At 27.2% G+C, this 15101-nt stretch overlaps 1 protein-coding gene across 1 annotated transcript; it reads left to right on the top strand.

The window, feature by feature from the left end:
- The first annotated feature begins 9875 nt into the window (after positions 1–9875).
- On the top strand, positions 9876–13239 carry LOC122585133 (transcription factor MYB83-like). The gene is made up of 2 exons (XM_043757237.1): positions 9876–10195; positions 12245–13239. The coding sequence occupies exons 1-2, from the start codon at positions 9876–9878 to the stop codon at positions 12984–12986; spliced, it is 1062 nt and encodes a 353-aa protein (XP_043613172.1). The 3' UTR covers positions 12987–13239.
- Positions 13240–15101: the final 1862 nt, after the last annotated feature.

Genomic DNA, 15101 nt, shown 5'->3' with positions numbered 1-15101 from the left:
TTAAGTGGTAACTTTGTTGTTTCGTTTTCCATTTAAAATAACCTAATTACTAATCATAAGTATAAGTTTCATATTTGGACATTGTTGAGTAACAAATTAGATAGCAATAATCTTACTATACAAACATGATTTCCGACTATATGAAATTAATTCTAGCTGTTGTGTTGCATTCAAAGGAAAAGGCTTCTAAAAAAATATAAGAAATAATGCATGCACATTTACCTCATGTAACTTTGTGCTAGCCTTTTAATTATATTAATATATTAGATTAGATTAGATTCCAAACAATATCATTAGAAATCAATAGCTTAAAGTTGAAGGGTCAAGCTTCCTTGATCCGAAATCTTGATGTTTCTCAACTTGTCCCTCTCGTTACAATTTTTCAAAAAAAGCTCATAAAATTTATATTGAATTTCACATGCATATCATGCTTAAACAATAACAATGACCTCTTTTAGGTAGGTAATACTGAACTTAGTCTAAACCCAACTTTAAGCTGACTAAAAAAACAAAAAACAGATTTGTTTATGTAATCTTAACCTACAAATAAACCATCAACTGAACATCTTGAATTTTGTATAGTTTGATCTGGGAAAATTATTTGAACTATCGATTGTTTAGCGAACTCGAATACTTTTTTCTATAACTAAAAGGTGATATTTTCAATCTTAATTGATGTTATTAGTTGACTTTCACATTGGATTTTAGCTTACTGGTCAATTCATCCTAACTATTTATTCAAAATTTATATTATTAACTAGCTAATTAACCCGGATTTAACCCGTGCTTATAAATAAAACTTTTGTAATATTAAGTTATGTCGATATTTAAGAACTATGATGAGATAGTTCAACCATATTTATAATCTCGAAATAGTATATCTTATATTTCAAATGTATATTTAGCTTATTAACCTGCATAATATGCAAGTAATTTAAAATTCTATTATGATAAAACAATTTATATGATGAAAAATTAAAAGACCATGTATAAAATATTAGAGTTTTCAAAGGAAAATAAAAACTTATTTTTTTTATATAGAAAAGAGCATCATAAATAACAAAAATAAAAATTATATAAACTTAAAGAAGGAAAGTGCTTATAATATCATAAGAAAATTAAATAAAAAAAACTTAACTTTAAAAATAATTTAGAGATGACAATTAAGCTATTTTAATTTTTTTTAAATGATGATTTTATAACAATTGTTTTATTATTTAATATAGACGGGTTGATTGATAATATTAAGACGAAAATAGATGGTGATATTATATTTAAAATTTGACATATAGTTGTTTAAAATTTTTTTAGATAATTACATTTTATTTTACATTGGACTTAAGCTAAAAATGAAAGATATCATAAATCTATTGAAAAATAATTTAAACTTTTTATATAATGATGTCATAAATCAAGAAAAAATCAAAAAGATATAATTGATAGAAATAAATGTAATAATGACAACTAAGAATTATTTAAAAAATCATGATATCATTAGAATTTTATTTTATTTATATAAGAGATATTACTGTAATATTAATAATTAATAATGTCAATAACTTTTTAATTATATCATTACTATAAATATATTATATTATAAAATTTAAACAGTGATTTAGTCAATAAGTCAACGTTTTTGATCGCGAAAGTAATTCATTGGTTTTTCAAGATACCTCTAAGATGTCAAATACTAATTAAAATCAAAAATTTGAGAAAAAAACTTGAGATACACATGGTGGTCTAATAAAAACATAGCATTTATATATGATAGATATTTAATAGTTTAAATTAATTGTAATGGTTACCATTCGATACATCAAAAAATAATGACATATAAACAAGCTAATTAGGAGACTTTTTTACCCAAAAATCCACTTGACCCAAAGTCGTATGATTAGGAACCTACCTGTTGGCTCACGAACTCAACCACCGGTCTAACCCATGTATTATTTATGGGATAGAATTGGGTTAATAGGTCACGGGTTAGAGTTGAAAGTTTTTATCTATAAATTGAGTTAAATTTTAAAATTTTCAATCTATCAAATTGAGCATGACGTGATAAATAACCCTTTTTTCTCCAGAACAATTGAATGAGTATATAGCAAACAAAACATTTGAATTGAAAAACCTTTTTGACAATGGGTCAAAATCTACACACCCCATGGTTTTTTTACCATTTTTTTCCCCATCATTTTGCAGCTTCTTAACTTTACAAAATAATTAACTAATGTCTTACTCCGTATTTTAATAAAAGAATAATTTATGTCGTTTTATAATCAGTGACGAAGCTATGTAGTTACTAAAGATGGTCATGGCAACTCCACAATGTCTATAAAACTCTATATTTTTAGTAGAAATTTATGTATTTATTTAGTTTTTTAAGTAATTGACTAATTGGCGACCCTTAGATTGATGTAGTTTGATTTTACTTTTGTTAGTGTTAAAAAAACTATTTGGCGACCGTAAGATGAGAATCATGGGCTCGTGGCCCCATCACGGTTTATAATGCAACTATTTTATGAATCGTAATGTTGTTGCCTCATATAACCAAATGGCTGGTCACTGTTTCAAAGAACTAAAATTTGAAATTCCAAAAAAAACTGTTATAAATGTTTTTATTATAACAAAAAGTCTATTAGTACATATCGATAAAAAAAAAGTTATATATTGAAAAGAAACATAACATTCTTTGCTAGTACCTAAGTCATGAATTCGATATGGTATCAACAAATCTTACCAGTTAAATGTTTTCAAGTTTTTATAATGTGTGGATAACATCATTACAAAAAAAAAAATCATTTATTTACACCTACTTAAAACAAGTATGAAGAAATTACTTAATTTGTTCACACTTAAAAAAGTTTAAAAAGTATTTACATTTAAAAGTGTGAAAAATTTGAAAATATAATTTTTTCACACTTATATATGTGGAAAAAAAAAGTTTCACACTTTTAAGTGTGTAAAAGTATGTATTAATTGTTCACACTTAGAAATGTGAGGATTAATTTGTAACACTATATTTTTTCACACAAGAGAGGTGTGAATAATTTATGTGTTAAATTTGACTTTTACACTTTTAAATTTGAATATGTTTTATATTTGTTTACATTTTTTTGTGTGAACTTTTCATTTCCACATATGTAAGTGTGAAAAAATTATAATTTTTAAAATTTCTTCACACTCTTAAATGTGTATATTTTTTAAACATTTTTAATTGTGAACAAGTTAAAGAATTTTTTTATATTTCTTAAAAGTAACTGTAAATAAATGACATTTTTGTTATAGTGCGAATAATTGACAATGCATTGTCAATTCTCAGCTAGGTCTTTGCCGGGTTATTTTGAAAAGCCACTACGCAGTAACCGGGATACAGTTTAAGATACTTGCGTCTACCCCTGGTGGAGTAATTTCCAAAATTCTGACATTTCAAAAAAATTGGCCTTTTTGCTGTAGACTACTTGTAGAGCCTAACCCATAAATGTTATAGACATGAAAGGGAAAATGTGTTTGAGCCACTTCCAAGATCATATCACTGCAAAGTTGCGAAGCTATTTTCCTATTAAATAGTCTGATTTCCCTATGAACATTGTGAGATTTGTCCAATTCCAAGATCAAAGTTTGATTCGGCAAATTGATGATAATGTCAACGATGTTCATGAACTCCAATTAGTGACTACTATCATCATTTTTCATACTTCAACTTGTATAATTCCAATCATCCACTTGCATTCAATTATTCATGTGCATCAAAAAACCTTACAAAATTTGGATGAATTGATATCCTCTTAAATTAAAATCCTAAATTTGTTTCAAGTTGGAAATTTTCAGTTATAAAATACATATACAGTATATAGCTAGTGCGTATTTTTATTTGATGGCGTAATTGATGTTTATCATGCTCAAAACTTTTCGATTGGTTCCACATTACTAGCTTTAGAAATACTAACATAACAGATCATTCAAAAATTCAATAACAATAATAATAATAATAATAATAATAATAAATCCTAACTTGATCGATGGGATTCCAAGAATCCATTTTGAATACATCATACATGAATGAATTCAATTTCTGTATCTAACGTAAGGCATCTCTAATAATTGGAAAGATTTAGCTAATACTTTATATATATACAAGAGAAAGTGTCCGCGCATTGCGACGATGAGATGATATGAGTGATAGGTCATGGGAGGTGATAAGTCATAGAGTGTGATAACCAAATGCTTTACCTGTACAAGATCTGCCCTCGCATAAAAAATTCGTCAAAAGTATATTGAATGACATCTCTAATGAAAGAACATAAAATTTTAAAAACACCCATATAATTTTTATAATTTATCGATATACGGTTTTTGAGATAAAAGATTTTGAATGAATTAGATGAATAAAATGATTTATGAAAGAGAAAAAAAAAATAAGTGGTTAAAATTTATGAACAAAGAATTAAATAAGTTGTTAGAGATTTTTGTAATGTTGGATCTCAAACACTAGATCATATTGTTTTGGTTGAGGTTGTCATGAGTTGTGACTATATATATGTCTAATAATATAAAATAAAATAACGATAAGAATAATAACGATTATACATCTAGCTCGACGATTTTTCCCTTTTGCTATAGCCTTCATAAAAAGTTATATTATGATGAACTTAATTCATATATTATGATATTTAGGTAACTTTCTATTTCTTTTTCTCTTGTTTCCCAATGGGATGATTTGTGTTCCCCACAAATTGGAGTCTTTTCTACTTTTTTTCCTTATTTTACAACGGATGGTTATAAAGTTTGAAACCAATTATGGATGATTTACTATTATCTTCAAAATAACTTTTCCACGTGTATCTACAATTATACATACAGTAATAGAATACATACTTCTTGTCTTCAATTACACGTGTATTATATATTAATATAATAATAATAATATTTATTATATTGGTATTAAATAATAGATAAGTTCTTATATGTAAAGAGAGATTATGTGTAGTGGAAGCAAAAATCTTAGCTTCCCAACAAAACAAACAAAAAACAATCAAATGATTCTTAGATCGATTTTCAATAACCTCCAATTCCGAGGAATAATAAGTGCATATTCGTTAAACATGTTATAGTATAGATTATTGTCCAAATGTGGTCTACACGATTCAACGAGTACTATTTGATGTTTGGTTACATTTGAATATTTGATCTTGTTGGTAGTAACTAAACGTATGTACGTAATTCTAGATTGTATGTAGGGCCCGCCCTATGATTGGGTAACATAAGAGCAACTCCAATTTATTTATAATAAGGGTGGAGTGAGTCGAAGGGGGAGGGCTGAGCGAGTTGGGTGCAAGCTGGGGAGGGTTGAGCGAGATTCGGGTGCCGGCTGAGCGAGTTGAACGCGAGATGGAGGTAGCGAGTTGTGAACTCGCCGAGGGTTGAAGAAGAGGGAAGTGTTGCAGGGACGAAAATGTAACTTTGTAGAGACAAAAATGTAACTTTGCAGGCGCCAAGGACCATTTATGTAACTTTGCAGGCGCCAAGAACCATTTATGTAAATTTGCTGAAAAGTTTTGTTTCCTCCTAAAGTACATGCTGAACTTGAATTAATATTCAATTTTAATTATTAAATATAATAAATAATAATAACATTTGATGTTTAAATATAAGTTATATTCAGTTCTAAAAAACTTGAATTTAAATAATAATAATATTTGTTTTTTTTCCAAACTTTTTTTTGTAGCATAGTGTAAATTTATTTATTTTTATTTATGTAATGTTTTATTATTATTATGTAATGTTTTTTTTAATATTACGTAATGTGTTTTGTTCTTAATAAAACATATAAATTAAAATGTATGTGGTTTTATTTTTTATTATAACGGTCAAATTCAGAAAAACGACAAAATAAGATTCAATATGAAAATCAAAAAGTGAAAAAGGGCTAGTTGTGTAAAGTTTATTATGTTAAAGATAAATTATTAAAATGTGAAAAAAAAGTTGGAATTGATGGTTGCCACTAAAAAAAGGTTGAAAAAAGGTTGGAGGGTTAAAATGAGGTGGAATAATTTGATTAGATAAATTTGAGGGTTGAGGGAGATGAACCCTCCGGCTCCCTCCCCCCTAACTAGCTAAATAACTCGGGTTTAACCCGCAATTTTTATACAAATTTTGCTAATCAATAGTGTTTACTAAATCATTAATTGCGGGTTGGTTTTAATATTATATATGAAAACTTGATATGTCAAATACTGAATCAAATAATGCAATAGTAATTGAATATGATGCAATAGAGTATTTTGGCATTGACTATATATCATATATATGAGTGCAAGTGATAAAATAATACACGAGCTAGAATGAGAAAAAAAATAAGTTATAAGCATAATAAGGTATTAAAACTTTTAAATGGATATCAGACAATTAACTTTTTATTTATTCCACACCTTCAAGTTGAAGAGAATGAAGTTTTTATGAAAATTATTATTTACTCGTAGTGTTCAAGAAGAAAAATAATTATGAAAGCTAAAATTTTTATAAAATACACATAATTATATAATTATATTTTTTTAAGTTAAGTTACAGTTTAAAAGAAACTAATAATTAAGCTGCAAATTAAAGTATACTATAACTCTATATTATTAATAATAACATTAGCATAATAATATAAAAATAGTTAATAACAACTCGTATAAAAGAAAACTTATACATAAAGTTTGTGGGGTCTTGATTTGTTATTTATAACAGATATATTAATATTAAAAGTAATTTGGTTTTCAAATTAGATTAAGTTATATAAAGGTTAGAAGAAAAGAAAAATCAAAAGATTGATGTCATGAATTTTTAAAACACTTGTAGGGAAAAATATGAAGTTGACATATAAGTTTTTTATCTAAAAAAACTTCTAGAAACAATTTTTTTTTATTTATTTAAGAGATTTTTTTTAAAAAGTACACATAAATTAATCTATTATATATAATGGAATACAAAAGAGATGGAAAGTATATTAGATATGGGTTTAAAATAAATATTTTATATAATACGTCATTTTTGAATAACTTGAAGAATGTCAAGTTATTTGGAAAAAACAAAAGAATTTGGTTGTAATGGTAAAAAGCTTTTTAATGACTTTTTTACACCCAAATAATTCAAGTTATTTGGAAAAAAAAAAAAGATTTTGGTTGTAATGGTAAAAAGCTTTTTAATGACTTTTTTACACACAAAAAATCTTTCATCAACTCATGATTGGAGATGCTCTAAGTTAGATGTCGGTTTTTAAATTTAAAACCTTAAAAACAAGTTTTATATATAAAACATTTAGGTCGCCTTAAGTTGTATTTTTTTCCCTTTGTTTCTTAAAAATCTTTTCCATAAAAACACTAGAAAATCAGAATATATGATCAAATTCGTGTTTACTAAAAAACTTCTCAAATAACAGAAAACACATTATTTTATTTTAGAACCTTAAAGGAAAAACAATCTTTTGATGTTTTGTATACAATCTTATTACTATGGTGTAAAAAAACTGCTTTCAGATTTTATCTAAGATAAAAATTTGATCACATATAGCATTTACATATGAACATATTAAGTTATAACTAAAAGGTTCTCATCGTTTTTTCAATTCAAAATTTTCTCATATGAACTTTTTCATATATATATATATATATATATAGGGTAGGGTGGCTATCAAATGAAAACCAAATTAAAATGAGAACAAATGATAATACTTAAAAACTACATTTTGATGCATTAAAAGTCCATAAAACTGGCATAGTGCATAACTAATTATCATTATTTAAGTGTTTAACAACACATTGATCCGTCAAAATCGAAAAAAATACGTTTTTTGTTGGATGCATCATTTTTTTTATTCAAGTGTTGTTAAACACTTGAATAATGATAATTAGTTATGCACTATATTATGCACTTTTAATACATCAAAATGATGTTTTTAAGTGTTCTCACCGTTTTTATTTTAAAAATGTTCTCACCGGAGTGTTACCCTATATATATAGGTTTTAGGTAGAATAAAACAAGAATTAAAGTAAAACAAAGGTTTTCTTTACTGAAGATCACCGTGCATCATAAAAATCATTATGCATCAATTGTTTCGTGAATCTTGTCTTATTTATTTTACTTTAATAACTGTTTTACAATACCTAACCCCATATATATATATATATATATATATATATATATATATATATATATATATTAGTTTTAATATATTTGTACCTAGTACAAATTGACTATATATTGTTCGTTATTTTTATAAGGGAAATAGAAATTGAACATATCTTATTACAACAAATACGTCATTTGTCCACACTTACTTTGAAAAAGCGTGAACAAATTTGTAAATTTTTTCACACTTTAAAATGTATATAAATAACCCACATTTAAAAGTGTGTAAGAATTATATATTTTTTTAGTTTTTTCACACTTATATATGTGAAAAAAATAAGTTCACATTTGAAAGTGTGTAAAAATATATTAATTGTTCACATTTTTTTGATGTGAAGAGTAAAATTGTAACACTAAATTTTTTCACGCCAGGGGGAGCGTGAAGAAAACTAGGTGTTACAAATTTACTTTCACACTTTTAAGTGTGAACATATGTTAATACATTTATAAGTGTGTATAAATTATGATTTTTAAAATTCTTTACACTTCTAAATATAAACTTTTTCTACACAATTTAAAATGTGAATAAATTAATAAATTTTTATACACTTCATTAAAAGTGTGAAAACATATGTGTGGACAATTGACATTTTTGTTGTAAGAATTAGTCTAATAATAAGAGACGTATGACAAACAAATTTATAAAGATGAATATATAATTAAATAATAAATTAATACCAATTTATAAGTTAGAAATGTAGATTATTATCATGTACTAATTCATTTAAGATAACATGTGTATTAGAATAAATCATTTTGATTTTTATATATTATAAATAAAATATATCACAAATTATATTTATACTACTATATAAAAATTATTAACTTTTAAATTGAAAATTTACAAAAATGGACATGCAAATTAATCAATTTACCTTTAATAAATTAAATCACTACTAACTCTTAATATTTAATTACACTATTAGTCCTTTATATTATAAAATATCTCTATTAATCCCCATTTAAATAAAATACCTTTACATCAATTATATATACTATTTGATGCCGCCACTATCACCATCCGCCGCCTCCATCACACCGGCTTTCATCGTCGTTGCATTGTGCAGGTTGCATTGTGCAGGTACCATTGTCGTTGTTGTTAAAAAGAAAATTAAAGAAGAGAAATGGATATTATATTGTTGGAAAACATGTTCAATAACTTTTTCTTAAATGTATGTATTAAGAACATATATATGCTGTTAGGGAGAGAGAGAGAGAAAAGCTAGGAACTATTTAAGTTGTTTGTCGATATTTTGTTGGCTTGATTAAGATACTAGGTATGTCACTCATATTTTTTAATCTGATCACATATATATGATATATTCAATTCAACCAAAAATTGAAGTTTAAGCATTTCTATTTCGGCTTAATTTGTTTTATTTATTTCCTCAACCCGGCCCATACGACATCTACCTCTTTAAAATTTCTATATTTCATGACCCCATTTCTAAGCAAACCCCACTGCCGTCATGATCATCATCATCATATCACCAATCCCATTCAATTCATCTCTCTATTCCACAAACAAACAAACAAACACAGTTACATTTATCTGTTTATAAAGTACTCGTAATTAATCAACTTCTCCGAATCAACACTACTACACTTTCCAAGCTTATAGGTTTCAAAAACAGAATTTTTTTCATATATCAACAACACCTTTCTCTCATCTCTCTTTCAAACACACATTATAATAATTAATATCAATGAGGAAACCGATAGACAGATCATTATCAAACGATCAAAATAATAGTATGATACCATCGAGTGGGAATAATGCAATGATGATGATGAAGATGAGAAAAGGGTTGTGGTCACCTGAAGAGGATGAGAAACTGATGAATTATATGATTACTAATGGCCAAGGTTGTTGGAGTGACATTGCACGTAATGCCGGTTTGCAACGATGTGGTAAAAGCTGCCGGCTTCGATGGATAAATTACTTGAGGCCCGACCTTAAACGTGGTGCCTTTTCACCTCAAGAAGAAGAACTTATTATTCATCTTCATTCCCTTCTTGGTAACAGGTAATTATTAAATTAATTTTGTTTAATTATACGAGTGGTAACACTAGCTATTTTGTGTGGGTGTTATATATGGACATATTGTATATATACTTTTCATTATAAATAACGGTATTTCTTCCAGCTGATGAAGACTTTGTAGATGAACTTGTCCAATTTTTGAAAGTCTAGTTGAATAATGTGTTTTTATTTTTTTGGGTATATGAGCTCTAACCGATACTTTCTTTGTTAACTATTACGAGTACTATACTATGAGTTGTTCTTTTCTTAATTATTCAGCTAGCTAGCTGATTCTCTATATGTGTATGTATATCTATAAAAATTACGTACATCAGTTCGATGATAATAAAAGGAAATGAAGCACAAGAAATGAAATTAACATATACATCTGATCGAGTAGCTAGAAAAAAATTGTCAATTGTGTAGCTAGCTACTATGCATATTATCAAACAAATGAATTAAATAAATCTTTCTAGCATACCCCAAAATTATTTTTTCTTTTTGTAAACGGCAAGTTAGATCGCCGATGAGCCACTAATCGACCCGAAACTATTGTATATCATCATCAAATATATATATATATATATATATATATAATAATGATGTGAAAATTAAACGTTTTAATTAATATATATATTATATATGTAGAAAGTATAGTTAACTTTGTTTCTAAGTTTTAAATATCAATACGCACATGATAAATTCATGTGTGTATATGTTTAACAAAAAGTGTGAGGTCTTCTGTCGGAAAACTAAGTTACAATTTAACAATTATAGTAGACGTAGTATTCATCAAATAGTACTAGTAGTTGTTTTCACGTTTACAGCTCAATAATACTTAATTTGATAGTTAATCGATACACTACTATACGTTCTCTGCATCTCTTATTCCATATGTTCTCAAGAGATTAATATACAAGTGAGCGAGATGCGTATTCATATGTTATACGAGTACTCTGTAATCTTAATCACATGATTTTATCAAGAATTTACTTATTAACCAAGTGAACTATATATATATATCTGTAATTACTCCGTAATTAACTTGATAAGATATATACATACATATAAAGGTATTAGGTGCATGGACTAAAATACCCGTGACTGCTTATATATGTACGTGGAATTGATCGATAATTAAGATATATGAGTATTTATAATCGAGCAAGTAAAATGTCAAAGTCATGGTCACATGATTATATATGGCCAGGCAACACTTAGCAAAAACTTAATCTATGTACTTTTGACCTTAATCGGTTAACAAATCTCTAATGGAGATAACAATAATTATCTTTCATAATTGGATCAAAGAAAGAGTAGCAAGACATAATTATCACACATTAACATGCATCATATCAACCACACTCGTACTACATTAATTCGACATCACACCAAAAACATTCCCAAACAAATTATTTTATATACATATAACGACAGTAACAATGCATATAAATATTATATGTAAGAGACAGGTAAATCCTTGAGGATATGATTCTAGAAATTAAACTACGCACTTAAATGTTTGTAACCTCACATTCATGAAATTGTACGTACAAGTATTTCAACACAGTTATTTATAAGCTGTCTAGTAGTTTGTTAAAGCTGTTAATTATATATTTTTGATGTTTTTTTTTTTTTAAAGAAAAGAGGGCAATACCTATATTAAATTATTTTTGATGTTGGTTATATATATTGGTCATTGATCACTCCATCTCTTGCTAACTAATTAGCCTCTACAAATTAATGATCACATATATATATACATACATACATGTATACACACTCCAATACGTGCGCGCCGTACAAATTATGATGCATATGGTACAAAATTATAAAAGGGAATGGGATAATTGAGGTGTGCGTATGTGTCCACATATATAACCTTTGAGTTGAAGATACTCCACTGTCCATTTCATCAGTTCATTTGTTTACATATGAAGCCAACCTCCATGCATTTCATGCATTCATATATATACCGTACGTATTTTACGTGTAATATAATCATATTTTTTTAATCAATTAATTAAAATTGCCTTTTTTTTTTGAAATCAGGTGGTCCCAAATCGCATCACGATTGCCTGGTCGTACAGATAATGAAATCAAGAACTTTTGGAACTCAACTGTAAAAAAGAGGCTGAAAAAATCAACATCTAACTCATCCTCATCACCCAACACAAGTGATCATGATTCATCCTCTTCCGAGCATCGTGACATCATGGGCGGCGGCTTGATGTCCATGCCCGATTCTAGCAACATTATGGCTATGTGCATGGATGCAGCACGGCGATCATCATCGTCGTCGTCCTTGCAAGCCATGAACATGAACCAAATAATGATGGAACAATTTCCCTTGACTACAATTGATGATCATCATGCACGAAACATGCCCCTCATGCATGCATCAACACAAGTTGGTATAGATGGTAATGGGATTAGTTACCATGGATGTTATGAGATCTTTGGTGGGAACTTAGGTTTAGAAGACAACACTACTTTCAATATGCCACCAATATTAGATCATCATCATCATCATAACATGCCTAACAACAATAATCTAGACATGAAAAGCGAAATTAATCTCGACCATAGAAACGCCCTGACCATGACTAACAACATGAACAACATTAATATCATGAACCAATATTGTTTCAACAATATTAGCAAGCACAAGATACAAGCTGTAGCGACAGGGTTCGAGAGTAGTTATTGGGAGGGAGGAGATGAACTAAAAGTTGAAGAATGGGACTTTGAAGAACTCTTGAGAGAAGCTTCTTCATTCCCTTTACTTGATTAAAATTAATATCACAGTACTACAAAGTAGATTCCTCTTATTAATTTCCCCCAAATTTCTTTTGCCATATATATATTTTTTTTCAAGTTAAAACCTCTATTAATTTCCATATTTTGTAGTAGCTAGCTAGTAAAATGTCGAGGATTTGTAGAATAATAAAAATGGCACCAAATAATAGGTGTAAGGGGCGCCATTGTAAAAAGTGCATTGTATAGATATATCAAACTGTATGTACATGGACCTCAACTTATCATGTGAGCACAATATTATGGCCATCGATCTCTATTTGATCATCTTGGCCGGGTCGTTGATATAATATTCAAGAGATTTAATTTTTAACAACAAATTACTCAATAAACTCATGATACTCGATGTACTCGTATATGATTATTAATGTTTCAATACTGTAAATCCTTTTTCATTCACTGATGATATATCTATGTTAGTTGTTAATTAATTAGTTCACTCAAGTCTGTAAAACATCTATATATACCCGGTGAGCGCATTAACCTGCAGTTCATTTAAATCAAATTAATTAAATACATATAAATTTGTTACGAGTACGTACGTAGTAACTAATCCTTTTAATTATTTTCAAGTATATATACTAATTAAATAAGAGCGTACTGTAATTTGTCATGGTTACTGGAATTATCAACATAACTAATTTTGCTAGCTTCTTGCTAGTTTGGTGTTATTAATAATTATACTTCATCTTTATTGTTTAAAAAAAAAATTAACATAACTAATAACAGTACTATACTCGTAGGTTTTTAGAGCAGGTTGTATACATATCTTTATAAATATATATATATATATAATAAAGAAGAATTGTCTTATAAAACTATTTTTAGAAAAAAGTATTATGTGGCAAGTCTATATTTTTCTTCAAAAATGTTTTATTTTATTTATAACGTCATATGTCATATTTAATATTGTAATATTTTTAAAGATAAATAGCTAGCTTACTAAATGTTTATATTAAATTCTTACTTTTTGACTGTAAATTTCTTTTATATGTTTTGTTAATGCAATAAATACTCATACATATATACTCGTATTATGTTAGCCAACTTAATATCTCTAAACTAAGTTATAATGTATCAATTACAAAAACTACATATATTTTTTTAATTTTTTTTATTTTAAAATTTTAGTTAATGCCCGGATTAAACCCGGGATTATTAACTAATTTAAGAAATGATTGCCATCCATCTATTCTTACAAAAAATTATCGATACAAAGTTACAAACTTAATTATATTTTGCATTAATATGCTAATAATTAAACATGTTATTAAAACCCCTGTCTTATATATATTTATCATACTCGTCGTAAATTAAGGTATTACTTATATGCAATTTTAATGGCATTTCAAAGTTGCAATATGATTCTGTTTTATTTTTTTAATTCCGATAAAAAGGCCATCACTACCCCAAAAGCTTGATTTGATTCTGTTTTTCTTTTTTTTTCTTTTTTTTAAGTGTAAATGTATAGCGCGGAGTCCTGATTGTGATCGATCAGAGTATACATATGTTAATTATTATGAGACAAAAGAATGTTGTTGATTTGGTAAAAATTAATCTTTGTTAGTGGGAAGAGGCGGGTGTGGTCTTGTTCTGAGTGCATTCCCCAACCTAGGTATATGGAGTTTGGTACTTTGGTTAATAATTAGTTGTCGTCATATATATTACGAGAAAAGTTAATATAAGATTGTTCGACATTTAAGTTTAAGTGGAGAATCTTTCACATACTAATTTTTTAATATTTGTTGAATTTTAAATTAATCACATGACCTTATGAATTTTATGGATTAAAAAAAATATATATGAGTATTTCACACATAAGTTTAGATAACTAACAGTATTATATTATCATCCCATATATATAATATATGATCATTTCACTCAATCGAGTAATTGAACATCCCATTGATGTTTCCTTGTAATTATGAGAAGTTCAAGTACTTATTAGGACGATAGTTCTCCACATGTTCATCATTGGATCAACTTTGATATATATGTCATTTGTGTTTAAATTATTCTTATTGAGGATCTAATATCTAGCGTAAAACCAATTAATACAACATATGTTAAAGTTTCCTCAAACATTTCTAAT

The sequence above is a fragment of the Erigeron canadensis genome, chromosome 1, assembly GCF_010389155.1.
Source record: "Erigeron canadensis isolate Cc75 chromosome 1, C_canadensis_v1, whole genome shotgun sequence".
In the NCBI taxonomy this organism is placed as follows: domain Eukaryota; kingdom Viridiplantae; phylum Streptophyta; class Magnoliopsida; order Asterales; family Asteraceae; genus Erigeron; species Erigeron canadensis.
This window is presented reverse-complemented; position numbering and strand designations above follow the sequence as displayed.

What these genes read in the sequence shown, in the direction of transcription:
- LOC122585133 (XM_043757237.1), top strand. Translation starts at nt 9,876, where the DNA reads ATGAGGAAACCGATAGACAGATCATTATCAAACGATCAAAATAATAGT. An exon ending in CATTCCCTTCTTGGTAACAG is followed by an intron (nt 10,196 to 12,244) that starts GTAATTATTAAA and finishes TTTTGAAATCAG; the next exon opens with GTGGTCCCAAATCGCATCAC.